The sequence below is a fragment of the Grampus griseus genome (assembly GCF_964374135.1).
Source record: "Grampus griseus genome assembly, chromosome: 19".
Taxonomy (NCBI): domain Eukaryota; kingdom Metazoa; phylum Chordata; class Mammalia; order Artiodactyla; family Delphinidae; genus Grampus; species Grampus griseus.
This window is the reverse complement of record NC_139013.1, coordinates 51,577,221-51,603,239: the sequence shown is the minus strand read 5'-3', so window position 1 is coordinate 51,603,239 and position 26,019 is coordinate 51,577,221. Positions and strand designations below refer to the sequence as shown.

The window sequence follows — 26,019 nt, the reverse complement described above, 5'->3', positions numbered from 1 at the left end:
GCTGCTATTTGAACTGAGACCGTGTAACTCGGAGACCCTGTTCTCTGACCATTGGAGGGTCTTCTGGTCACGCCCCATCAGACTATGGCTATTTTGGGTGTGCCAGTGATCTGCTTATGTCATCTCTGATGCCACTGGTCACTCTGGGTGCCTGGGACACTGTCCCCATCCTCTCTCACCACACCAGGAGGAAGGCCCTTCCGAAAGAGAGAAGGAACAGCCTTCGCTTGGGGGTTTACGAGTAGCATCCTCTGCATGAACTGCCCCCATAATTTTCTCTAACTCAGATGGTTAGAGGCAACTAACAGGCAGACACTTCTTCTAAGGGCTACCAGAACATTATTTAATCCCCACTGTAGCCCTGCGAGGTGGGTTCTAATGTTATCCCCATTTCACAGGTCAGGAACCAGAGGCACAGAGAGTTTAAATAACTTATCAAAGGTCTTATGACTAGTGAGGGTTGGGAGCCAAGATTCAACCTCTTAACTGTTTTTAAGGCCCATAAATAAAATAGCTAAAATTTATTGAAAACTGCTATGCGTCAGGCAATCTTCATTTAAATTTCATGACTCTCTGAATGAGGGACATGTACTATCTCTATTTTACGGACGATGAAACTGAGGCATCATGAGGTTTCGAGAGGATCAAAACCCAGGCAGTGAGCCTGGAGTCCCTGTGCCTTTAATTAACTACCCACTTTGTCCCAGGCACTAAACGAAGCCCTGAGGGTGAAGAAGTGAATAAGATTAAGACAGTAAAAGTAGTGGTTAAGAGGTTAGACTTGTGGTCTCAGGAGCCACCTGTGTGATCTTGGGAAAGTTACTTAACTGTTCTGAGACTCAGTTTTCTCATCCCTAAAATGAGAATGGTACCAGGACCGACCTCAGGGCTGTTGCGAGGATTACATGAGAACCAGCACTTACAGTGAGGTGTCAACACACATCAGCTGATGTTATCCTGTTGTTACTATTATAATAAGCTCTGTTCCTGCCCTTAACCACAGAAGATGCACAAACAATGTAGACATCACTGTTCTTTCCACATTGATTCTGATGATAATTTAAGGAACCCTGAACTAGGCTAAGACCTCCTGCCTGCCCAACCCAAAGGGCAGACTGAAGACAAAATCAGGGAACCCATGCCTCTCACTGGTCCCAACCTCCTGGAATGGATTAGCATCTCTAGGAACACCCGTCACCCTCGGCCCTCATGGGACACAGTAGATGTACTTAAGGAAAGAAAAAACCTGGAAAATCCTACCAGGGGATGTGACTCTGAATTGAACATGCATACACTGGACTTACCTGGAACTTCTCCAGGACCCAGCGATGAAGATGGAGGAAGATACTAAATCTCCACTGACTGAGGCTCCGTCTTGGTTTCCTTGTCTCTGAACCAAGGCCTTGCTGGAACCAGCAGAGAGCTGCCCTACAGTTTCTTTTCACTGGTTGAAGGAACAATCTTCAAAGGAATGGTGGAGGAAAAGGAGATACATTTTGTTTCCTGTGTGGAAGGAAGATTTATCAACCCTACATGGTGACTTTTATGTTGGGACAATTGGATATCCATATGCAAAAAAATGAAGCAGGACCCCTACCTCACACTGTACACAAAAATTAACTCAAAATGGATCATAGACCTAAATGTAAGAGCTAAAACTATAACATTCATAGGAGTACATCTTTGGGACCATAGATTAAGTTATGGTTTCTTAGATATAACACCAAAAGCAGAAGAGATAAAAGAAAAATTAGATTAAATTGGACTTCATCAAAATTTTAAACCTTTTGTATTTCAAAAGCACCATCAAGGCTTCCCTGGTGGTGCAGTGGTTGAGAGTCTGCCTGCCAATGCAGGGGACACAGGTTCGTGCCCTGGTCTGGGCATGCCGCAGAGCGGCTGGGACCGTGAGCCATGGCCGATGAGCCTGCGCATCCGGAGCCTGTGCTCTGCAGCGGGAGAGGCCACAGCGGTGAGACGCCTGCGTACCACACACACACAAAAAAAAGCACCATCAAGAAAGTGAAAAGACTACCCACAGAATGGGAGAAAATATTGCAGAGCATACATGAGTAGATACTTCCCCAAAGAAGATATACAAATAGCCAATAAGCACATGAAAATATGTTCAGCATCATTAGTTATTAGGAAAATACCAGTGAAAACTATAATGAGACACCACTTCATTTTATCTAGGATGACTGAAATAAAAACAGCCGACAATAACAAATTAGGGAGGATGTGGACATATTGAAACTCTTAAATGCTGCTGGTGAAACTGTAAAATGGTGCAGCCACTTTGGAAAACAGTTTGGCAGCTCCTCAAAATGTTAAACATATTGATACCATGACCCAGCAATTTCACTCATGGGAATATATTCAAGAGAAATGAAGGCATACGTCCACATTAAACACTTGAACATGCGTGTTACTCATGACAGCTCAAAAGAAGAAACAACCCAGATGTCTCTCAACTGATGAGTGGATAAACAAAATGTGGTATGTTCATGCAATGGAATATTATTTAGCCACAAAAGGAAAGAAGTACTGATTCATACAACAACATAGATGAACCTTGAAAATATTAGGCTAAGTGAAAGAAGCCAATCACAAAAAACCCTACATATTGCATGATTCAATTTATATGAAATGTCCAGCCTAGGCAAAGTCATAGAGATAGAAAGTAGATTTATGTTTGCCTAGAACTGGGGGGAGGGGATGCACAATGGGGGGGGACTGCTCATGGGTACAGGGTTTCTTTTGGGGATGATGAAGATGTTCTAAAAATAGACAGTGGTGATAGTTACACAATAGTCAATATACTAAAAATCACCGAATTGAATACTCTAAAAGAGTGAATTTTATGGTATAGGAATTAGATCTCAAAAAAGCTATTATTTAAAAAAATTACTGGGAATTCCCTGGCGGCCCAGTGGTTAGGACTCCATGCTCTCATTGCCGAGGGCCTGGGTTTGATCCCTGGTTGGGGAACTAAAACCCCACAAGCCACGTGACGTGGCCAAAACAAAAAAAATTACTGTCGGTCCTTGAAGAAACTATTGGAGACTTCTCTTTAGTTAATGCCAATTCCACTTCTTACCTGAGTACAGATAAACTGGGGGGTTCTGGCTGAAACTTGTCTTTTCTGCCATCTTCTACGCCACAATTCTACGCCCACAGTTCTTGGTAAACTTCTACCTTTAGTTTACCAAGCTCTCTCCTGATTCCATGCCCCTTTCTTTATCTGCATTGCCCATTTCACCTGGTTGCCTGCTACCATGCTTCACATATCAGCCATCCCTGGCTCCTGAGACAGTATTGGGGGTCCCCGGGGGTTCCCTTTTTACTGCCAGTCCATTGAATTGTGTTGGTTTGTTCCTTGGTGCTGTCCTTCACTATGCTATACGCTCCCTGAGGACAGTGGAGGTACTCGTTCTGTTGACCCTTACATGCCAACATAATCTTGGTCATCACTGAATGAATGAGTGAGTGAGTGAATATATGCTTGAAAAGAACAAGTATCTGAATGGAGTGGAAAGATACAGAGGATAAGAAGGAATAGAGGAAAGGAAGAAGGGAGAATTTGGATTAAACTTACATTCTCATGTACCTACTTTTTTTCCCTATTGCCTGAGAAATGTGGATTTCTCAGCCCTATAGCCACATTGACCATTTGAGCCTCTCAGATTCTAGAATGGCTTCTCAGTTTCCTATGAATCAAACCAAAACCTTTGGCCTTTCAAAGAACACCCGAACCTTGTTTTTCCACTCTTTGGCTCAGAAATCCAAAGTTGGGAATCTAGCTAAAGAAAATAACAATAACAAGCACCTGAATACAGAGAGGGATGCGGTGTGGACCCTAAAAATAGACACACATTGTATATAATACAATCTGGCATTGTTTATAATAGTCAAAACCTAAATGTCCACCAGCAGGCGGGTGTACATCCTGCCATGTCCCAAAGATGGAATAATATGCACCCATTAGAAGAATTTCATGATCTGGGAAAATCAGTGTATTGTATAGTAAGTGAAAAAAGCAGGTTATAAACTGGTAGGTTACAAACCTATCACCAATATGTAAACTGTGCATAGAAAAAATTTTTAAATTTGGGAAAAACCACACCAGAATGATTTCAGGGGTTTTCTTTCGGTAGTGGGACCCTGGGTGCCTTTCTCGTTTCTTTTTTTAACATAACGAGGTGCTCTACTGTGAACATATATGACTTTTATAATCAGAGAAAACAACACCCCCTAATTCTCTCACTCTTTCCACTGCTCTTTCATGGGAAATTCACTCAACACCTGCTTTGTTCAGTCAACCCACATCCGCCTTCAGATCCTCATCCCAAGCTTCACCCTCAGAATCTGGGCAGGCGCTCCCTCCAGGAGGCCTCTCCTGGTCGCCAGGAGGAAGGAAGGCTGGCTCATCCCCACCTGTCCCAACACAGGGCTCCCACATCTCTCCCTGCTCACCTTGTCCAAGAAAACTCCAGCCTCTCTGCTGATGCTTGACCTCGAGAGACTGCTTCCTGCTGCAGCCCAGCAGCCAGGGCAGTGGCCCTGCGTCTGCACCTGGTCGCTGAGTCCAGACTCCTGGAAGGAAGCTGAAGAGCAGAGGCCATTGGTCTCACTGTCGTTGGATGATGAGGAAGGCGGTGATGACTTTTCTGTCTGCATGTCCTGATTTGCCATGGGAAAGACTTCCCCCGGCCATTTAAAAACCATCCAAACTGTCTTTAAACAGCTGAAGAAGTGATCAAAGGTGTTTTCACTTAATCTGGACAAGCAACCTTCTCAATAGAGTCAGCCCACTGCTCGGTAGCTTTGGGAGGAAACGAGTACAAACCAGTAATGCGGATGGAGCTTGAATGCACTTGGATTTTTTGTGAGTTGATTTGTTCACGTATACAACCAGCTTATTCCTGAGATGGAATCAAATTAGAGAAACCCTTGAGGGAAAAATTAGTGGGTCAAACATCTGAGGGCTTACCACATACCTGACACATCTTAGAGCGCTTGTGAAAAGCTGTGGCTTTATCAAAGGAATAAACAAATCCAGGGTGATTTTTCCTGCAGAACTTCCTGGACATGCACTACACCCACATGAAGCATAACAAGGAAGGCTCTGAGGATAAGACGGATGGTCTCGGCTTCAAGAAAGGCGCATGCGTCTTAGCTCCTGTGGCCTTTTGAGCTAATTACCCTGGGCTGTGTCTGAAATACGACAGAATTCAGGATCAAGGCAAATTGGACGTCCCGGCATTGATCTTTGGTGTGTCTGAAACCAAGAAGAAAAGATGTGGTGTGCCAGGCTTCCTCATTGGTCTGGTATTTTACCTGTCTTCCTAAACAAGGAAAACAAACCACGGAATACTTTTCTTCCCCGCAGAACTGCGTCCTTTTTCATGACTAGGTCTGGGTATTGTTTGGCAATGGGAATTCAGTAGAATAGCGGTGGGGAAGCATTTTTTAAATACCACCCTCTTCTCAAACGTTTAAAGTAAAATAATGAATAGGTGAGTGACTGTCCCATTTGTCAACTCTTTTCCATTCTTGCCACCCAAATGCAGGCCTCCATCACATGTTTCTTAGGCCACCATGGTTGACATTTCTTTCCAATCCATCTTATCAAGGCTGGAAGTACTGAGGTCTCCAGAGGAGAAGAGTAGATGTTCTTCATTCTGCCATCCACGGAGTTTGGGTTTTTGTTTAATGGGATCTATGAGCTGAGCATGAAATGGAAATGCTGGGATGGTAGAGGAGTTTTTGAGGAACCAACAGGGGAAGAAAGAGAGGAGAGATGAGGGACAGCTGGGAGAGGAACCCTTGTTGGGAATTTGGGGATGGTGTTCCATGTGAACTGTCTTCCTTGTCTTCCCAGGAGATCCTCAGTAAAATATCCTGTTATCTTTTTCTTTTTTTAAATATCCATCCCTTTTTGGTACATTATGGAGTTGGATTTCTTTGTTGGCGGAATTCATTCGTTCAACAAATAGTTAATTTGTTGGTAGAGCCTGCATCTACCAGGCAGTGTTCTAGAGGATAAAGTAGTGAATAAAACCTACCCAACACAGGACAACTTGGATGAAAACAAACAACTTGGATAGCACTTCCCTGGTGGTCCAGTGGTTAAGAATCTGCCTTCCAATGCAGGGGATGGGGGTTCGATCCCTGGTCGGGGAGCTAAGACCCCACATGCCACGGGGCAACTAAGATCACGTGCTCTGGAGCCTGCGCGCCACAACTAGAGAGAAGCCCGGGAGCCGCAACTAAGACCCGACGCAGCCAAATAAATAAAAAGGAGAGCAAAACAACAACGACAACTTGGATGAATCTCCAAGGAATTCTGCTGACGGGACCCCCTTTCCTGTAGGGCTCTGGCACGCCCCGCCACCCTGGTTCTCAGCATCAGGCAAGACAGGACTCAATCCTGGATTCCAGCCCCTCCATACCCTCCTGCAGTGGGGGACGCCCACACCAGTCTGCTGTCCCACTGGGTGTACAATGAGGCACCTGGCGGACTATGAACCGTCTCGCTCTGCCCCTCTGTTTTACTGCCTTAGAAGATCTTCAGAGGAAAGAAGCCATGTAAAATTAAAATAAAGTCTGAAAAGGCTTTAAAGTTTTATTATTTTATACTATGCCCTGCCTTGCATGGAATGACCACAAAGTACACGCCTTCTGGGCCACGTAGTCTACTAACAGCACAGGGTTGAGAAAGCTAGAACTCACGATGTGGTCCACGGGGAAGAAAGGAGGGAGGGAAGGGAAAGAAAGCTGGGGAGGGAGGAGCAAAGATAAATATTTCTGTGTCTCTTCTCCAGTGGGTCAGTGGCTGCCCATTCTAGGAGCAATGATTATGTGCCTTAATACAATTGATGATTCATGGTCACGGTCTTTATACTAAAGGAAAGGGGCTTTTAGAAGTACTAGAGCTAATCAGTAAATATTTGATCAACTTTCCAACAAGGTTCTAATGGCCAAAATGAAATGAAAGAAAAGATACTGATAAAAGCTCTATTTCCGTAACTTTGTCTCAAAGCAACCATGGAAAGAATAAGTGCAAAATAAAATGAAGGGCCCTCCTGCCCCCCACCCAGGGAGGGACCACCCTTGAGTCTGGTGGAGCCATTCTCCAGGGCCCAGGCCCCCACCCTGTCAGGTCCTTGGGGCCACACGGCGCTCAGCAGCCCTGTCCCGCTCCTCCCGGGAAGGGGCCTGCTTCCCTGCATCCCAGTCGGCACCTGGGATGAACAGCCCGTGGAGATCCAGGTGCATCTCTACATCAACGGAGGCACGAGCCAATTCTGTAAACGTCTTGGCATCCAGAACCAGCAGAAAAGGCAGCTTCTGGGGATCGGTAGAGACAATGGCTGATAAGATAATCCCTTTGGGGAAACAAAAAGAGACACTTTGTAAAAGCGCAGCCTTGAACCTGGTCCAGCTGGGGGGATAGTTTCTCAGCTCTATCTCCCTGTCCTTTGAATGTAAGTTATCTAATCAAAACAGAAGGGAAGTGAATTTGGTATTCTGTGGGAGCAGAAGGGAGAGGCCAGGGAAATTGGAAAGCTTGGCTGAACCAGTCCCCTCACCTTTCTGAGCCTCAGTCTCTGCATCTGTAGAGTGGGGATAATCCTCCCCACCCTCAGAGGGTTGCTGAGAGGCTCTTGCACGGTCAGTTATGAAAGCACTTTGTAAATCATTACATGCACTGAAGAATGGCTATTTTCCTACTATCTAGAAACTCCAGTTACAGAGAATCAGCTTTGACGCTGCACTTAGGCTAATATCCGTCACTCAGCTAAACCCGGACCAGTTGCACTCAAATGGCGTTTGAATGAGTCCAGTTCATCTCGTGCACGTGCAGCTTTCCCCTCTGTAAAATGGGAATATTCTAAACACCCACTCTCAAGGGACAGAGGGCTAAATGAAATAGTGCACATAAACTTCCAGCGAAACTTTGTGATTCTTCCCAAGGCCTCCCGGCTTTCAGAGTGGCCGAGGGCAGCTGAGGTCAGATCAGCTTGAATTCGACCCTCCTCTGTATGCACTGGGCGTGTGACAGACCGTGGGTAAGACCTCACTCTCTGAGCCTCTCCTTTGGTGGAATGAAGACCAGGTTGCTCCCTGCCCACAAGAATTGTGCAGGACGCACTTGCCCAGCCCAGGGGGAGGCCAGCCTTAGCAGGAGGTGGCACCAACCATCCCCCACCTTGGAGGTGACAGTGACACGGGGTCCCTTACCTGGCGTGCCGTGCAGTGCAGGTCAATAGGAAGACCCAGGTAGAAAACTACTCCCTTCTCACCTGAGGGAAGCAGCTGGCAGGCTCAGCAGGGGGCAGCCTGCCCTTCCCCATAGGCGTGGGCAGCCCCACCCAGGCTTGTAGTACCCTCCTTAGCATCCCTAGGGGGTGGGCAGGGCATTTCTGGGGCAAAGGCAGAATCAAAGAGGGAAAGGACCATTTGGTCAGGTGGAAACCTGGACAAGAGAGGAGGGCCACAAGCATTTCTAGGTGCTCCACGGAAAACTTACATGCTTAGAGGAGTCACAAATTCAGACCCAGCCATTGCAATGGATTTTAAAACCAAGATTCTATACTCTGGGCAAAGGTAGGGCAGCTCCGTGGAAAGGAAGTGGGCTTTTGTGTCGCAAACAATTTAATCACCCCGGAAGGGAGGTCTGACCTTCTGCTCCTGGGAGATGACCTCTAAGCCTTTGGACTGACGGTCTGATGAGAGTGCCTTTGTTTACCTGGGGCCACTGCATATAACCCATCCTAGCAAAGTGATTTAGGGGGAGGCCTGGGCCACAGGTGTCAGCTCAACCTCCAGAGGGGCCGAAGCCTGGAGGTCACCATGTCCGCATGACCACGCCCCACACGGGCTCCGACACAGGGCTTGGAGAGCTTCCCTGGTTGGCCATGCTCCGTGGACGTCGCTGGGGAAGTTGGTGTGGTCCTACCCCCCAACAGGAAAGGACCAGCAGAAACCCCAAGCACAGGACTCTCCTGGATCCCGCCCCACTCGCCTTTTCTCTTTCAATCTGCACCCTTTCGCCGAGATAAACCATAACCATGAGTACAACAGATTTCGGTGTGTTCTGTGAGCTCTTCTCTTGAAACTGAGGGTGGTCTTGGGGATCCCCAAACTTGCAGCTGGTGTCAGAAGTGGGGGTGGGCTGGGGGACTCCCTCATCCCACAGCTTTGGACTCAGACACACCTGGGCTTCAAAGCATGACTCCACCAGCTGTGTGATGGGGGGTGGTCACTGCCCCCAAACGATGTCTCTGTTTGAGGGGTGATCACAGGTACAGTGCAGCAAGCGGGCTGCCCTTCCTGGAGCCTTACCGTGATCCTCGTCCTCGGCACCTGGTGTGGGCACGAACACTGGCTCCGCCGGCCAGCAGTGCACCTCTCCCCACTTCAAGGATGACTTCGTGAGAATGTCGTATTTTATTATCTGCGCATCCAAAGGGGAGAAACATGGGGATGAGTGGTTGGAGAGCATGCTTATTCCCTGCGAACAGGAAGGCATCAAGGCCCCAGAGAGAGGGGAGTGGACTCTGGTGAACGTAGACCCCAAACGGCATCTGCCTCTGGTCAGTGTAACAGCAGAAAGAAAAGCCGCTTGCTTCCTCCTCTGACTTGAAGCAAAGGTCCTCCTGCCACTGCAGAGCTGACAGTACACACTGAATTCTTTCAGAAATAAAACCCCTGGATTTATCTGGTACTTGGCACTATATTGCTTTTTTTTTTTTTTTTTTTTTTTTTTTTTGTGGTACGCAGGTCTGTCACTGCTGTGGCCCCTCTCGCCGCGGAGCACAGGCTCCGGACGCGCAGGCTCAGCGGCCATGGCTCACGGGCCCAGCCGCTCCGCGGCATGTGGGATCTTCCCGGAGCGGGACACGAACCCGTGTCCCCTGCATCAGCAAGCAGACTGCCAACCACTGCGCCATCAGGGAAGCCCATATATTGCAATTTTTATACACATTAGATAAACTATTCAATGCAAACCTTTAAAGTATAATATGATTCCTTTGTTGTTTTAAAAGTGCGAGTCCCTGGCCTTCTCTCAATCTCTAATAGGCCTCTTTCCCCTGAGGGTGTGGGATTAGAGGGGAGTGACTCAGGGTGTGCGTATGTGTGTGGGGGAACCTTAATTTTTTGCTTTGTACATTTCTGCACTGCTTGCATTAAAAAAATTTTTTTTCCATTTTATTACTAAAAACTGAAGCTACTAAGGAAAACTGATGTCTGTACAGCACTCAGCATGGTCCCTGGGAAACAGCAAGTGTTCAAACAAATAGCAGTTTAAAAAACAAAATATGAATCGCTATGCTGTACACCTGAAACTAACACGATATTGTAAATCAACTATACTTCAATTTAAAAATAAGTTAAAAGGGACTTTCCAGGTGGCGCAGTGGATAGGACTCTGCACCCCCAAGGCAGAGGGCCTGGGTTCGATCCCTGGTCAGGGAACTAGATCCCACATGCATGCTGCAACTAAGAGTTCGCATGCCACAACTAAGAAGCCTGTGAGATGCAACTAAGGAGCCCACCTGCCGCAACTAAGACCCAGTGCAACCAAATAAATAAATAATTAATTTAAAAAAATAAGTTAATAAAAAAAAACGTAAATCGTCCTAGTTTCAGCTCTACCCTCTCTGCTTGAGACAGTGAGTTCCTTGAGGGCAGGAACTGGGATCTTCCTGTTCACTTCCTTTTCCTCGGTGCCTACCACATTGTAGCACATAGCTGGTGCTCAATAAACATGCATCCAAAAAAGAAATCAATGGATAAACTCCAGACACCACATCCTTCTTGAGCGACAGCCCATAAGGTGCAATTCCCTCCCCTGGATGGTCCATCGTTGCTTCCAGTGTATTTTGTCCCAAGCTGACGTCACTTTCTGACTTACCCCCACCCAAAGGGGACCTCGGTTCTGACCTCCCTGAGAACCTGGGAACTCAGCTTTGCAGACAGACACGATGGTTATAGGCTGCCATCTCCCAAGGACTAGTACCTTGGTTGGGATGGGGCTCCACTGGACTTCAGCAGCAAAGACCTAACGGTATCGCTTCCCGTTGTGAGCGTAATTGATCCGAGGCAGCTCTAAGCCTAGAGAGAAATGGCACAGCTGACAAAGCCCCCTTCACCGAGAGCTGGGACCACGGGTCTTTTGTGGTATCCAGGCTGGGCATCCTTTTCACAAAAACGGTTCCCAAGCCAGGATCCCTGAACTTGATTCAGGCCCTAGATTGGATCAAGGGTGATCACAGGGCAGGAGGAAGGAACTTCTGATAACTACCCCAGCTCCATTAGAAGCTCCATTAAGAGCAAGGTAAGATAGACCTGGGTTTCTAAGTGTATAAACATCTTTAATTATCCAAGATAAAAATCAAAGAAAATTGCATTTTTAAAATCAGAGGCTACTGCAATTTTTTAAAACTCTTTTTAAAAAAAGTGTGTGCGTGCACATGTGTGGGTGTGAATAGAAACTTCTGAAACTGTGGAAGGAGCATCAGTGGGGAATATTTAAATAAATCTGGTGAAATCATATAATAACATTATACAAAAGTAACATTTACAAAGAATTTTAATAACATGGGGAAATGTCCACATCATAAGATTAAATGTAAAAGGCTGCTTATGGGATTATCTCCACTGTGTTATAAATGAAGAGAAAAAGTTTGGAAGCATTGCTGGGGTGATAACTTCCTCATGGTGGTTTATAGTTTGTACTGTCCATTCTAAGTTTTTCATTGTGTGAAATTTTCATTGTACCTATTACTTTTGTAATCCAAAAAGCCTTAAAAATGTGTCCATGTCCATGCATATATATTTATATATGCTTGTGTCAAATTGAATTTCTAAGTCTGAATATTGAAATGAAAGTCCATCTTATGAAATATTGCAGCGAGTTGGAGCCAACTGCTGGTGAAAATATAATGTCCAAGAAAAGAAGAAGCAGAGATGGAAACATCTGCCACATAAAAGCCTCCTGAAGAGGACCCAGGGCCTAACTGGTTATCGGGCTCAGTGGGGAGGGAAGTGGGGTGCAGCAGTAGGAAGGGAAGATGTCTGATCCCACAGTCGGGTAATCACGAAATTCCCAAGGTCAAGATGAACGTGAGGACGAGGGACCACCCACACACTCAACTCAGAAAAAAGATGCCCACTGTCGGCCCCAGAGTCGGTCTGAGACTCCCTGTGATGCTCTTGGGTCCCTCGAACCTGGTCTGGAGCCCCCCTGTCCTCCACTCTGTAAATGACCAGCTATACGCCCATGGTTAAGTAAAATGTGATTCATGCCTGTGAATTCTGTCCGGCTATTAAAGCCACGCTCTTGAAGAATCTTGGGGATGTGGGGAAATTCCCAGGCTATGTTCATTAAGTGGAAGAAGCCATTTCAGAACATTCTGGATGGTATGGTATGCATTTTGTATAACCGTAAATGCAGAGGTTAAGGGTTTTTCGAGTCAGTGAAGCCTGGGTTCAGATGCTGGCTCTGCTGCCCAACTTCAGGCAAGTTATCGAATTATTCTCAGCTCTGCTGTCCTTGGTTCTAAAGCATGAACAGTACATGGCAGCCCCTGACTCTTAGAGGTGTTCTAATCACGGCTGCTTTTAGCTGGACCCTCACTGCGGGCCAGGCCCTCAGCTAAGCCCCTTACATGCATGGACTCACCTAACGTGATAAGAACAGGATGAGACTGGGGAGGAAAGGACGGGAAGTTGGGGAGCCCCTAGAAGAGGGCCTGGCATGCGCCAAGCAACGCCTACGTGATGGAAAGACTGCGTGGATGTTTCCAAACGGCCGTCACAGGTGGAGGGATTATGAAGGATTTGTCTACGGTCATGCTTTTCAGCGCTGCCCAAGGTTGCTACGATAAACAAGAATTCCCTTCCCAGAAATAAAACGACCGTAGTGTTTTACTCCTCCATCTGCCCATGTGAGTGACAGGTGAGCAGAGATGGAAGTTGATGCCTTAAGAATAGGGACGAACATGTCTATATTCACTTCCAAAGACTCTGAGGGGCTGGGGCACCACACAGAGCCCATTATGGGATCCATGGGATGCCATGTGTAGACGGGGTTCTTAGTGGGCAAATCTGAGGTCGTCCTAGCAGAGTCCCCAGGACTGTCCTTCCAGACGCCTGGCCCTGGCGTGGGGCAGCGACATGGGGAGCCGGGCTCCCAGCCTAGAGCCCCGCCCGCCGCTCCCCAGCCCTGTCCTGGGCAGGCCTGTTCATTCCACACTGCAGTACTGAGCACACCCTGCTCTAAGCCAGACTTCTGTCACGTGCCGGTGACAGCACTGAGCACACAAACACGGTCCCCACCCCATGGGCTTCTATGCTAGGGCAGTGGTTCTCAATCAGGTTGGAGGCCAGGGACGCTTATCTACATCCTCCAATGCCCAGGGCAGCCCTCTCCGCAAAGAACGACCCGGCCCCGGTATCAGCAGTGCCCACATTGGGACGCCCTGCTCTGGTGGGTGCTTCTCTCTGGGGGGGTTTATGCTCTGGGTGTAGCTCAGGCTTTCTGAGGCCCAATTTTCTCCTCTGGCAAATGGGGCTGATAGCACCGATTCTGCAGGGTGTTCTGAGTGTGCACAGGTAGAAATCTGCATGTGCCATGCCTTTCAGTAAGTCGGCGTTCAATACACAGCAGCATTTGATACAGAGAACAAACTAGTGGCTACCAGTTGAGGGGGGCGATATAGGGGTGGGGAAGAGGGAAGTACGAACTATTGGGTGTAAGACAGGCTCAAGGATGTATTGTACAACACAGGGAATACAACCAATACTTTGTAATAACTGTAAATGGAAAGTAACCTTAAAAAACTGCATTAAAAATTTAAATTCAAAAAAATAAAATAAACTTTTAAAAAGAAAGCAAAAAAAAAAAAAAAAAAGCACGGAAGCATTTGAAAGGCTAGCCGTGAAAGTCCCTGGGTCCAACGACCACCCAAGTACCTCCCTGGGAGGGGTATGAAGATACATGAAAGAGAAGTGTCCCCAGATGCCTTCCCCTGGGCGTCCCAACAGCCTTCCTCTCAGTCCCTCGTCCTCGCACATCTCCTCTGCATCAGAAAGAGGTATCATGTAAAGAGGACATTCAGCCCCTCCCTAAACACAGGAGAGAGGATGCACTTTACCTTCATAAAGCAACTCCGGCTGGCAGTAGACTTGGTCCTCTTTTTCCTTCAGGGCTCTTGCTGTTGTAGATGACAGTTTGATTAAATTGGAGCCCGCCTCTGCGTTCTGAAAGAATCGGTTTTCCAGAAAAATAAAAACTTGGTATCCAGAACAAATATTTGTTTTACTGTGCACATGTTAAAAAATGCTTTAGTGTCTGTCACCTTGTTCCGGCCTCACATTAACCACCGGAAGCAGCTATTATACGATTGGTATTTTCAGTTAAAAATGAGAACTGTGGGCTGGAAGTAACTCCCCAAAGAGGGCAAAGCTGGTGGGTGGTAGAAGGGGGGCCCTAAAAACCCTGGATCTTATCTTCTACTCTGGGGTGCCTGATCCCTCACAGGTGAATTAATGTACTTATAAGTTCTCGCTTTTTAAATACTGGATGATTCACCTGTAAAAGGCTGCATCAGTCATTCAAAAGGTGTTTATAAAGAGTTCATAATAACGTGTGAAATGCTCATGATAGAATACTGAGTGAAAAAAGCAGCAGAGTAAACTGCATACACAGTCTGAGCTCAACCATGTTAAACAAAGAAAAAGAAAAAGAAATTACATTGAAAACAGCCTGGGAGAAATACCAAATAGTAACAATATAGCATGTGGTGGGATTATGGAGACTTTCATTTCTTTTTCTAGGCTTTTCTAGATTTTCAGTATTTTCTCCTATGAAAATGTACCCCTGTTGAAAAGAAAACAAACATGCAATAAAAATTACTTGGGAGAAAAATATCTATCAAGGACATCTCTTGGTCTCAAGTGACAATCAGACTTTGTTCAGTACTTTACCATCATCGTTGTAACACAGGAGAGAGACTGAACACAATTAATAAAATATCTATTGAGCATCTACCACTCCCTGTGTCCCCACATACTCTCTACGGGACCTTGAACAACTTATTTGGTATCTCTGAAGTTCAGTTTCCCCATCTGTATAATGAGGTATAGCACAAGCGTCGTATAAATAGTATGTGCGTCTCCGAGTTATTATGCAGGTTAAATAAAATAATCCATGCAGTTGGTTTATAAGAGGGCCTGGTTAGCGGTAAATGCTAGATAAATGTTAACTGCTATTGATAACATAATTGTATTATTATTAGCATTATTTTTACTACTACTACTACTGCCACTACCCCTGGGGGTGGGTTCAGGTTAGCTGCTGGGGGAGAAGGGGTAACAAGACTGCAAATCCCTGCATTCATGGAGTTACGGGAGGAGAAGTATGGTCATGTCTGACTTCTCATTTAAACTTTTCTCTACTTTCCAAACTTTCCAAAATAAGCTTTTATAATGAAAACAAACCTATTTGAACAACAGCAGCTTTTTGCTGAGAAGGTGGGAAATTTACTGCATCCTAGAAGCTGAACTGTAGGGCCCCTCTGAGATTTGTTCAGGGCGATCCCAATTAACAGAAGAGGAAACTGAGGCCCAGGGAAGGAAAGTGACTTGCCCAAGGTCACACAGAGGGGAGCAGAGGCTGGGCCCAGAGCTTCGCACTGAGATTCTTCTGCTCAGAAGCCAAAGCACTACAGGCAGCAGGCAAAGCAAAGCCCCTGAGGCTGGCCTGTTCCCATCCCATAGTTCTCGGCTCAAACATCCCTTTCCCTGACAAGTTAGTCTGCAGTGTCTCCAAGGCATGTGTCCCAAGCTGTAAATATCTCCTTTATGGACCTGCTTCCTTCTTTCATGCTGTCTTCCCTGTGCAGACAGTGATCAGATTTTATTCAGTGCATGGCACATAGTCAGCTCACAGGAAGTAACTGCTGAAGGAATGAGCAAATGCATGACTCAATGAGCTTTTCCTTCAACTCTTAAGGGGCAGAACACGTGCTTTGCAGGTGGTTGTAAAAATCAAACGAAGGGCGTGAAAAGGTCATCTAGCGCCTAGCACATCGGGTGACTTGGAAGCAGAGGCTCTGTTTGCCTACATCTGTATGTGCAGCCCCACATGTGAGAGGCCCTGCCCTGTGCCTTGCTAGTCAAGAGGCAGCCACAGGCCTCTTGTGCATGTCCCGGGCTTGATTCTCAGGGAGTCAGTCCGCAGAGACATTTTCTAGCTGCAGCATGAAACTGGTCAGACTGGTTGAGGCATAAACTGTGAATTTTTCCACACACAGCAGTAACGAACATGACTTGGCAGCCTTCTATGGCCAATGTGCTCAACTTTGGGAAGAAATCACTTTCCAGCCAGAATTCAACGAAATCCTGCAGTCTGGCTTTGAAATTCCTCAACTCGAGGGAACTCCCGTGAGAAGCAGTAATCTCAATAATCCCGCAAAGCACTGGCTTTGGAGTTTGGCAGCCTTGGGTGTGCAGTATGACTGTAGAGCTTTCTACGTGAACTTGAGCCTGCTTCCTCGTTTGTATAAAGGGGGGCAATCCGTAACTTTTGGACGGGTGCTGAGTACAAGCGAAGGTCCCTTTGACCTGCGTCTGGGGATTGTGGTTAGGATTAAATTAAATAATGGTTATGAAAGCACCTGATCCAGGGCCAGACCATCGTAGTCAGTGATTTGGAGCCAGACAGACATGCATTCCAATCCCAACTCAGACCCTCTGGATGATTCTGCCATGTTGGGCAAGTTACTGTCTCTCTCACCTACAGTCATGGGGATGATAAATAACCCCAAGGACTGTCATACAGATTCGGTGAGAAGCATGTGGAGCATTTCACAGGGCCAAAAACGTTCAGGACCCAGGATGAGAGCAGAGGCCCACCAAACCTATGTCCACATATAGCAAATTGTTAAGTAAAATACCGTTCTCTCCCGCCTTCCTTTATGCACAGAGCTTCAGAATGTTGTGGAACTGTGCTGTCTGATATGGCAACCACCACCAGCCATGCGTAGCTATTTAAATTTAAATTTAATGAAATTTTAAATTCCCTTTCTCGGCTGCACTGGCCACATTTCAGTAGCCTAGATATCTGGCTGCTACTGCTTGGACAGAGAATATTCCTTCATTGCAGCAGGTTCTAGTGCCCAGTGCTGGTCTGGAAGGATGCATGTGAATTCAGAATCCCAGGACTCCTTGGCATTCTGAGCTAGAAGCAGGTGGCAGAGTGAAGGCTGGCCTCTGGGCCCAGGCTTCCTGCCTCCTTTTCTTGCCACTGCGTGGAAGCCCCAGCCAGCCCTGGCCTCCCTGGTGGGTCTGAGGGCTGCATCCAGCAGCACAGCCTGCCCTTAGGAGGACAGAGGCAGCTGCTGCAGGCTGGCTTGGGTCATTTGTGCAGGGAATTCAGGGATCCCAGGCCACAGTTGGGGTCGGAAGGGTGCCCCTCTGGGTGGGCACCCTGTGGCCCTGTGAATTCCTCACCCAGTGAAGAAGGGACACTGATGGAGAAAGGCCAGAGCAGGGGGCCCCTCTGGCCTGGGTCTAAGAGCAGAAAAGGCATCTGACACAGGGCCACGCACAGAGTGAGCTCTTGAGAAATGGTGCCTTCTCTTATTATTGGGTCTTCATTTTTGCATTTGAAAACAAGACAAAAACCGAATCTACTGAGCCAGGAGTTGGAACCATCCCTTCTAGCTCCAAGATGCCAGCCCCGCCCCTCCCTGGAGCCCTGCAGGATGAGGGCAGGGTGGCTGGCAGGGACTGTTGGCACCGCCCATGCCCCTTGGGGTCCAGCCCCGCCTTAAACAACCCCCGCACAACCCCTACACAAACAGGCAGAGGGTGTCAGTGGGCCCCTCCTTCCTTTGACCCCAGCTGGCCCAAACGCCGGAGAAGGTGGGGCAGCTGGGAGGCCCCAGACTTTTGAACACACTTCAGTATAGCCCATTCTATGTGGAAGGTACTTTCCACTTGGGAAATGTTCCAAGCGCTAAAGGAAGACCTTGTGCCCTTTTAGAGACCTTGCTTCACCTTTTTCATTCATTCATCGTTCATTCATTTATTTAAAATATCTAAGGGCTTAATGAGAACCCTCTGAGTACCAGACCCTGTGATGGGCTCAGAGGATAAACTGCTGACAAAACCAAGAGTCCCAGTCCTCTGGGAGCTTTAACAGGAAGCTCATTACACCTGCCATCAATGTGAGCGAAGAGCTGCAGGTGCCATTAGAATATACAAACCCGCTGAGGGAGTCAGGATGCCAGACCTGAAGGACGAGAAGGGAGTAGAATCCCCTGGAGCTTGTGCCTTCACTGGGCTGGTCTCAGAACCCCCAGGTAAGTTCAACCTGCAGCCGGGACAGGAGCAGAGGTCTCACGGGAACAGGACAGGGTTGCAGGCAGAGGGACAGCGACGTGCAAAGGCCCCAGACTGAAGGGCATTTGAGAAAGGACAGCATCCCCTAAGGCCCTTCCCTAATATGCTTTTGGACGGGATGGAATCAGAGCCGCCGGATCTGGACACATAGGCCATGTCTGTAGCTCAACTTTCCCCTTTCAACACGCAGGTGGGGTGACTTGAAAGTGAAGCAAGGAGACATTTTTAAGGGACAATAAACAGCAAATTAAAAAGCGTGGCCGGAGCTACCCTTCCCAGCACTCGCTCTTCTTTGCAGACGGCTCACGCAGTGCCTTTTTAAAATACACGTGCTAAACTTCTTAGCTTGGTTCCAAGGAAGCAAATCATTTCTAGAGCTTGATAAAAGGTTATAAAATCCTGCAGTGTGTGGGCAGTGGAAGGGAGTGTTTCCTCTCTGTGTATCAGCCGCAGGCTGAGGCCTCCACAAGGTGGGGGTGGGGTGGGAGGTGTGGTGGAGGTGCGCAGGCCTCAGGATTTGCCACCTGTGTGCTTTGTGACACCCCCATTGCATCCTGGAGCCAGGAGACACCCCAAGCGCTGCACTATGGAACTTCCCAGAGTGACGGGCACAGAGGCCAGCGGCTCAGATGATGATTTTGTGGGACACGGCCGTTCATTCAATAGCCCTGAATCACATGGGGAGAAAGTTAATCCCTTTTTCTCTTCCAATCTTTCCGTTGGGTCAAGGCGAGAGTCTCAGTTAAGTGTCACTATGTCTTTGACACCTAATACTTTTCCAACGTTCTCTTTAAGGAAGAGATCAGGTCTTGGCAAGAGCATCAGCATCAGGCTAGAGCTCAGGACCTCTGCTTTATTACCAGCCCTTCACGCTCATCTGCTCTTCCATCTGCAGCGCGCAATGGCAGCGCGCAATGCTGCCTTTCCACTGGGTCGTCATGGGTTTCCTTCCAAATGAGTTAAGGGAAGAGTGAGTTGATTTAAATGAAAACATGATTTTGTAAATGTTAATAGAGGTGATAGGAAATACAGTGAAAATCATGACAGAGATACACAAATGACTGCAGCTGGGGAAATGCTGGAGAGAGGAGAAAGGACCCAACTCTGGAGTTGGACAAAGCTGGGTTCAGATGCGGGTCTTCCGCCCACTGGTTGGGAGGTGCCTGAACTCCTGCATGGAGGAGCCTGGAGGGTGAGAGAAGCCTCCCTGGGCATGGAGGAGTGTCTTCTGTTCCCTAGGCCTGCAGGGCCCTGAGAGCGGTCAGGGTGACCCTCTGGGACTCTTTCCAGGAGTTAGGCCTGCTCGGGAGATCCGCAGAGTTATACCCCTTACCAGCTGCAAGGAAGGGTTTAGAGCCAACCTTGGCTCTGCCACCGGGCTGTGTGACCTTGGGCACATTCCTTAACCTCTCCGTAAAATGAGGCTAACCTGAGGATCTCTCCCATAGATTGTTTTGATCATTAAGTTAGGTAAGGAAAATACAATGCTTAGCAAAGTACCTGGCACATAGAGTGCATTGAGTAAGGATGAGCCATCAAAACTGAATTGAATTGAATTTGGATTCATTTAAATTAATTAAGTCATGAAGTCAGGAAGTTCTGGAGCCAGAAGCCTCTGTAGCCTTTAAAACCAAACCCAGAGCCCTGGCAGCATCAGCCTAATTAAGGATAGCGTCTGGCCCAGGGGTCATTTTTAATGTAAGAACAGGACTGTTCAACATCAGGGAGACGGGTAAGCAACTGGTGATGAATCCCCACCACGGACTGTCAGGCCAATATTTAAAATGATGTCATAGAAGAATATTTAACGTCATGGAGAGATGTCTACATACACAAGTAGGTGGAAATAGTATGTATAGCAGTAGACTAAATAGTAGGTACATATTCAGCCATGAAAAAAAATGAGGCCCTGATACGTGCTACAACACTGATGAACTGTGAAAACATGCTTCGTGAAAGAGGCCAGCCACGAAAGACTACATATTGTATGATTTCATTTATATGAGATATCTAGAATAGGCAAATACACAGAGATAGAAAGTAGATTAGTGGTTACCTGGGGCTGGGGGGGGATGGAGGGGTTGGGGGGTGGGGAGCTGATGGTTAAAGGGTACAAGGTGTCTTTTGGGGAAATGAAAATGTTTTAAAATTGCTTGTGCTGATGGTTGTACATTCAACTCTGTGAATATGCTAAAAACCATTGAATTGAACATTTTGTTTTGTTTTTTTTAAGTTTTTTTTTAATGTTGACCATTTTTAAAGTCTTTATTTAGCTTGTTACAATGTTGCTTCTGTTTTATGTTTTGGTTTTTTGGCCGGCAGGGCATGTGGGACCTTAGCTCCCTGACCGGGGATTGAACTCTCACCCCCTGCATTAGAAGGCGAAGTCTTAACCACTGGACGGCCACAACTAACTGAAGCCCGCTCGCCCAGAGCCCATGCTCTGCAACAAGAGAAGCCACCGAAATGAGAAGCCCGCGCACCACAATGAAGAGTAGCCCCGCTCGCCGCAACTAGAGAAAGCCCGCGCGCAGCAACGAAGACCCAACACAGCCAAAAAAAAAAAAGAACAGCTCATTTTGAATTTCAATATTAACGAAATTAGAGCCAAAGTCACTTCCTGAGTGGGCTCACATCTCCCAGGACTCAAGCCATTACCTTGTCCATGTGGAGGGGCACTGCAAACCTCTTGAGGGCTGGGACGGAGGTGAGCCTGGAGTTCTCCTCGAAGTTCTTGTTCAGGTTGGCCAAGTAGAAGAGCTGGTAAAGGCTGCTGTCCTCGTAGGCAATGACGTCGAACAGAAGGCAACCGTCCTCTTCGTAGGCATTGACGTGATGAAACACCACCATGGGGTCCGTGTAAAATTTGGTCAGCACGGGCTTCCTCGTCCTTTGGTCAATGATGTGAATGTAAGTCTGAAAGGAGATGCACATCAGTGGTCAGCTCTTCCTCTGCAGGCCCAACACAGCGGCATCAGGCAGGGGACAAGACCCAGCCCTGCCATCCACTTGCTTGTGACCCTGAAGCATTCCCTCCCCTTTACGAGCCTCTCTGTACCACCTCCAGACACACGCAGAAGTGCTGAGGGAGGAGGGAAGCTTTGCTGCCAGGGCCCCTTCCTCACCAGGAGGACAGTACCCAGGGAGATACAGGATCTGAGAGTGTACCGTCTCCCCAGCCTTCACTTGACTGTGATCCAGGTGGGCAGCGACAGGCCAGCTCCCAGGCCAGGCCAGGTTGGGGAGAAACAGTCAGGTCCAGCCCTCTAGGGCTCCTCAGGCCCCATTGGTGGCCAGCGCCCCTAAAGCCCCTCCTGGGTCCCCTCTCCTGACCTTTGCCCGCTGCAGGTGTGGTTTTCCCAGTAACCCGGCAGCCCTGGAGGGCTGCGGTGCTGAGTGACCGGTCTAGTCAGGGAGCCCACGTGAGTATCGGCTCATTAGCCATCCTCAGGCACCTCTGGGTGTCACAGGCAGTATCACTCTGGGTGTCAAGTAGCCATATCTGCAGCCCCAGTTGCCTAATCCAAGGAAGAAGGGGTATTTTCTTTCGTTTGGCAGCTCTGGCCTAACCATCCTCCTTCTGAAAGGAGGGAGGGGCTGCTCCAGGCTGCCATTTCCCCACCTCCTCTGGCTCATTGCTTCTTTCTCTCCTTTCCCAGAATCAGGCTTTGAAGTTAAGTGGGGGAGGGGCGAGGAGTAGTGTACAGAGGAGGAGGGCATTGGGAGGGAGGGTGGGTTTGGGGAGGTGAACACAGGCGTGGTTATTGTAGGCTTTCTTCCCCATAAACCCAATCCCAGGGCCAGCCGCAGGGACTTCTTGGAAAGTTCTCCAAATGCATTCCAAAGCCCTTCCCAGGGCTCTGTGCCCCGTCCTCGGGGGCTCTGTCTTCTCACTGTGGGACTCCCCAGGGCCAGAGGTCCCCAGGGGCTGCAGACTGGAGGCCTAGGGGGCCCCAACACTCCTGCTGGCGGGACGCTCGTGGTCCTGCGGAGCAAACCCACTTCTGCAGGCTCCCTGCTGGCCCCCTTGCCCAGCTCATTCAGTCCACAAACATTCATATGAGGGCCGAAGACACATCAGACACTTTCGGGGGAACTGGAGAGATAAAATAAAACCACCCGCCCACCTTCATGGAGCGTATAATTCAGTGGGGGTGAGGCCAAGGTCAGTGATCAATATATACAACACGTCAAGGATGACGGATGAGCACGACTGAGAAAATGGAGTGGGGGATGGAGAAAGCCTGTCGGGGGCTGGGGGTTCTGTGATAGACAGGCGGACCTCAGGGACGGGGGAGCGTAGAGCGAGACCGGGATTGATCAAGGGAGGAAGCCATCTGGGGAAAACCATTCCAGGTGGAGGGGACACAAAATCAAAGGCCCTGAGGCAGGAACGTGTTTGGCAGTTTTGAGGTGTAGGAGGCGACCACGTGAGCAGGAAGCCAGCGGTTGGGATGAGGGCATGTGGGCCTTTATGGGCTGGTGAGTGAAGCCTTTGGATCCTATTCTGAGGAAGACGGGAAATCACCAGAAGGTTCTGAGCAGAGGAGGGATCTCGCCTAACCCCTTTGTTCCCTCGAGGACCTCACTCTCCTCCTTGAGAATACAGGCATCATAGAGGCGGCAGTCACACACGGGACACATATTTGCATGGGAACATGAAGATGCACGTGCTGCACAGAAAGAGGAGTAGAAGGGTGTCGGATGGATGGTGGTGACTCCCTCTGGAGGGGGCTGGACGGGGAGGTGGGAGGAAGGGGACTTGATCTGTTGCTTTCTACGCTTGCGTGCTATTTGAATAGATGACAGGGAGAATTACTTGATTATTTTTCACAAGTAACAAGAGCAAATAAATACTTACATACACCTATACACGAATAATGTATTCATACCCACATGTATACACACATGCAGACATCACATATACAGGACACGTACATGACAGGCACACAGATATTCTGAGCACTCCACTCAGGTGTACCTAAACTGAAGACGTTTCTGTTACACCATCCGGTGGGACGCCCTATCATCATGATGTCTAAATAATCTGTGACATCCCCTCCCCGCCCCCCAGCAGGGATGCTGGAAGGGCCTTGTCAATGGGTGGCGGAGGCTGGAGGAGGCCAGGCGCCGCTCAGGGCTGACGAGCAGTCCCTTTGCTGCTGGGCGAGTAGGGGCTGCCTTGGATGCTGAGGCTGCCTCGCCCAAGGTCCCACGCTCTTCTGCGGATGGTCTGCTCTACTGACTTATGGACGTCGGGGCATAAAGGCCCAGCCCCTTGCCCTAACTGGGGACCACTGTGAAGGACCATCCCAGCTGCAGAACTCGCTGGAAGGTCGGCTCATGCCTCTGGGGAGACTGCGTGGCAGCTGAGGGCCTCCCTCCTGAAGCCACCGCTGCCTGCTGACCTCCATCTTGCTCTCGCCATCCTCGTGCTGCGGGGTCGCCGGCCCTGCCTTACCTTGTCCTCCCTGTGGAAAGCCAGGCAGGAAGCCCAGCTCGCGCCCCGGAGGTAGGCAGTTGCCATCTTGAGGATATCCATCTTGAAAGGCTGCTCGAGGAAAACGATGTAGCTTTCGGTGACTCCGAAGCTGTGGTAATAGCTCGGGGAGAGGAGCGAGAGCGAGGCGATGGAGCAGAACACCTCCATGTGTTTCAGGGGGCTCAGCCCCTTCTTCCTGCCCCCTAGAGAGAAGCCAGCCTCAGGGGCAGCACAGGGCCTGGCGGCCCCCGACGGGGCCACCGTCTCCTGCAGCGCGGCCTCTCAAACCCACCCGGCCACTGAGAAGAACCTTTGAATGAGAGCCGACAGGAAACGGGGTGAAGGGGCTGCTGCCTGGCTGATGTAGGGACAGGGCCCTTCCCCCGTGAGATCTGGTCTGGCATCCAAAACCACTGCATCCCCAGGCTCTGGGCCTCTGGACCGCGGGGCCTCTGGGCCAGGCGTGTGCAACTCCAACACAGGGCTAACCCAGCCTCCACCTGTTTTCTACGTAGAGGTTTATCTGGACCGTGGCCCCTGCAGGGTCCACGGCTGCTTTGCTTTCGAGATTCAGAGTTGAGCACACGCAACGGAGACCATACAGGCAGCAAAGCCTCAAATACTTATTTTGTGGACGTTTACGGAAAACATTTGCCAACCCCTCCTCTGGAGCAATGTTCCTCACTTTCACGTGCACGCGGATCATCTGGGCGTCATGACAAAATGTGGAGTGTGACTCAGCCTGTGGGGTGGGGCCCGAGGCCCTGCATTTCCGTCAAGCTCCCAGGCAGTGGGCTAGCTTCCCAAGGTTAGGCTTTGATGTGTTACTGAGAACCATCATTTGACGTGTACTTCACGGGGTTTCTATGAATTTCTTTTGGCATTGCCCGTTCTGAAACACCTGGGAATGAGACTAAGTGTCTATGGTAATGTGACAGAGTGACAGTCAAGGTAGGCTGTACGATTCCCATTTTACAGGTGGGAAACTAGGGCTTGGTGGGACGCTCCATCATTACAGCCAGAGGCACAGGGTTAAGCCGGAAAGACACAGGCTCCTTAGCCTGGCTGCCTACTCTGTTATTAGAGGGAAGGGAGAGACCAAGGGAAATCCTGCAGGAGTCCAAGTACCTTGCTCAGCATCCACCACGAAGGTGCTCAGAACTATTCTGTTTTCTTTTTCCTCTGCAAGGATGAGTCACCCGCTGGCCAAAAGGCCTCCCAACCCAGGCCTGGGGCTGGGTTATAATGAGTTACATGCAAGCGTCGCCACCTTTCTTGTGGCCACCTGTGCACACTGTAAACAGCTGGCTGGTGGGAGGGATGCTCTGGGTTGTGGGGCAGTTCTTTTCTTCACCAAACCAATGGAACACAAAGCAAACTGAAAGGAAAGGCACCCGGGCCTGGGAGGCAGGACACAGGTGTGAATCCCAGCAAAGCTGCCAGCCTGGACCAGGTGTGCAGAGGGTACCTCCTGTGAGCCGTGCGCATGTCACCTGATGCCCCTGGGACTCGCAGTGCTCTGTAATATGAGGTGGCAAACTCAAATGGCTAGACCACCCCCAGGTCTGCATTCTAGGATCCCAAGCCAGACCCTATATCCCTTTATTGGCTTAATTAATGGCAGTTCCATTTAACAAGAGCATTGTACCTTCTGACCTCCGGGGCTCCCATCTGCCAGCAGAGCCTGGAATCTGCTGGGGGGGGGGGCGGGGGGGGGGCTCTACGGGACTGTGAGGGAGGGGAGCCAGCAGGGATCACAGATGGAAACCAGCCTTCCTAAACCAGAAGGTCTAGCCAAGCACCCTCATAGTTCTGTCTCCTGAGCCTGCGCAGCCACTCTTGGAGGCCTGGTCTCCTGGGTGTGGCTCCCAAGAGAGTCCTGGACAAATAAGGGCTAGGAGCCCCGCCCTCCTCCCCCTCAGGAACATAATCGGTCTGGGCTCCACGCCGGGTTCCCGCCCCTAAATGGAGAAGGTCCAGGAGGCCAGCAGAACAGGGTGGGGATCTGGAGTGAGTGCCAGCAGGGCTGAGCTCCCTGAACAACCCTGGGAGCCTGGCTTCAGGCGCTGGGATGAAAGAGGACAGCACAGCCCTGACATACAGAGGTTTGTCAGAAA

At 49.0% G+C, this 26,019-nt stretch overlaps 1 protein-coding gene across 1 annotated transcript in view; it reads right to left on the bottom strand.

Moving 5' to 3' along the window:
* Positions 1-5,148: 5,148 nt before the first annotated feature.
* Positions 5,149-26,019, bottom strand: part of BCO1 (beta-carotene oxygenase 1) — a gene marked incomplete at its 5' end in the record, with an annotated part of 39,500 nt that continues 18,629 nt past the window's right edge. Inside the window, 8 exon segments of the mRNA XM_082677839.1 lie at positions 5,149-5,281; positions 7,248-7,391; positions 9,352-9,463; positions 11,030-11,071; positions 11,075-11,124; positions 14,169-14,274; positions 21,079-21,336; positions 23,882-24,105. Coding sequence (XP_082533965.1) covers positions 5,241-5,281; positions 7,248-7,391; positions 9,352-9,463; positions 11,030-11,071; positions 11,075-11,124; positions 14,169-14,274; positions 21,079-21,336; positions 23,882-24,105 — 977 coding nt within the window. The 3' untranslated portion in view covers positions 5,149-5,240.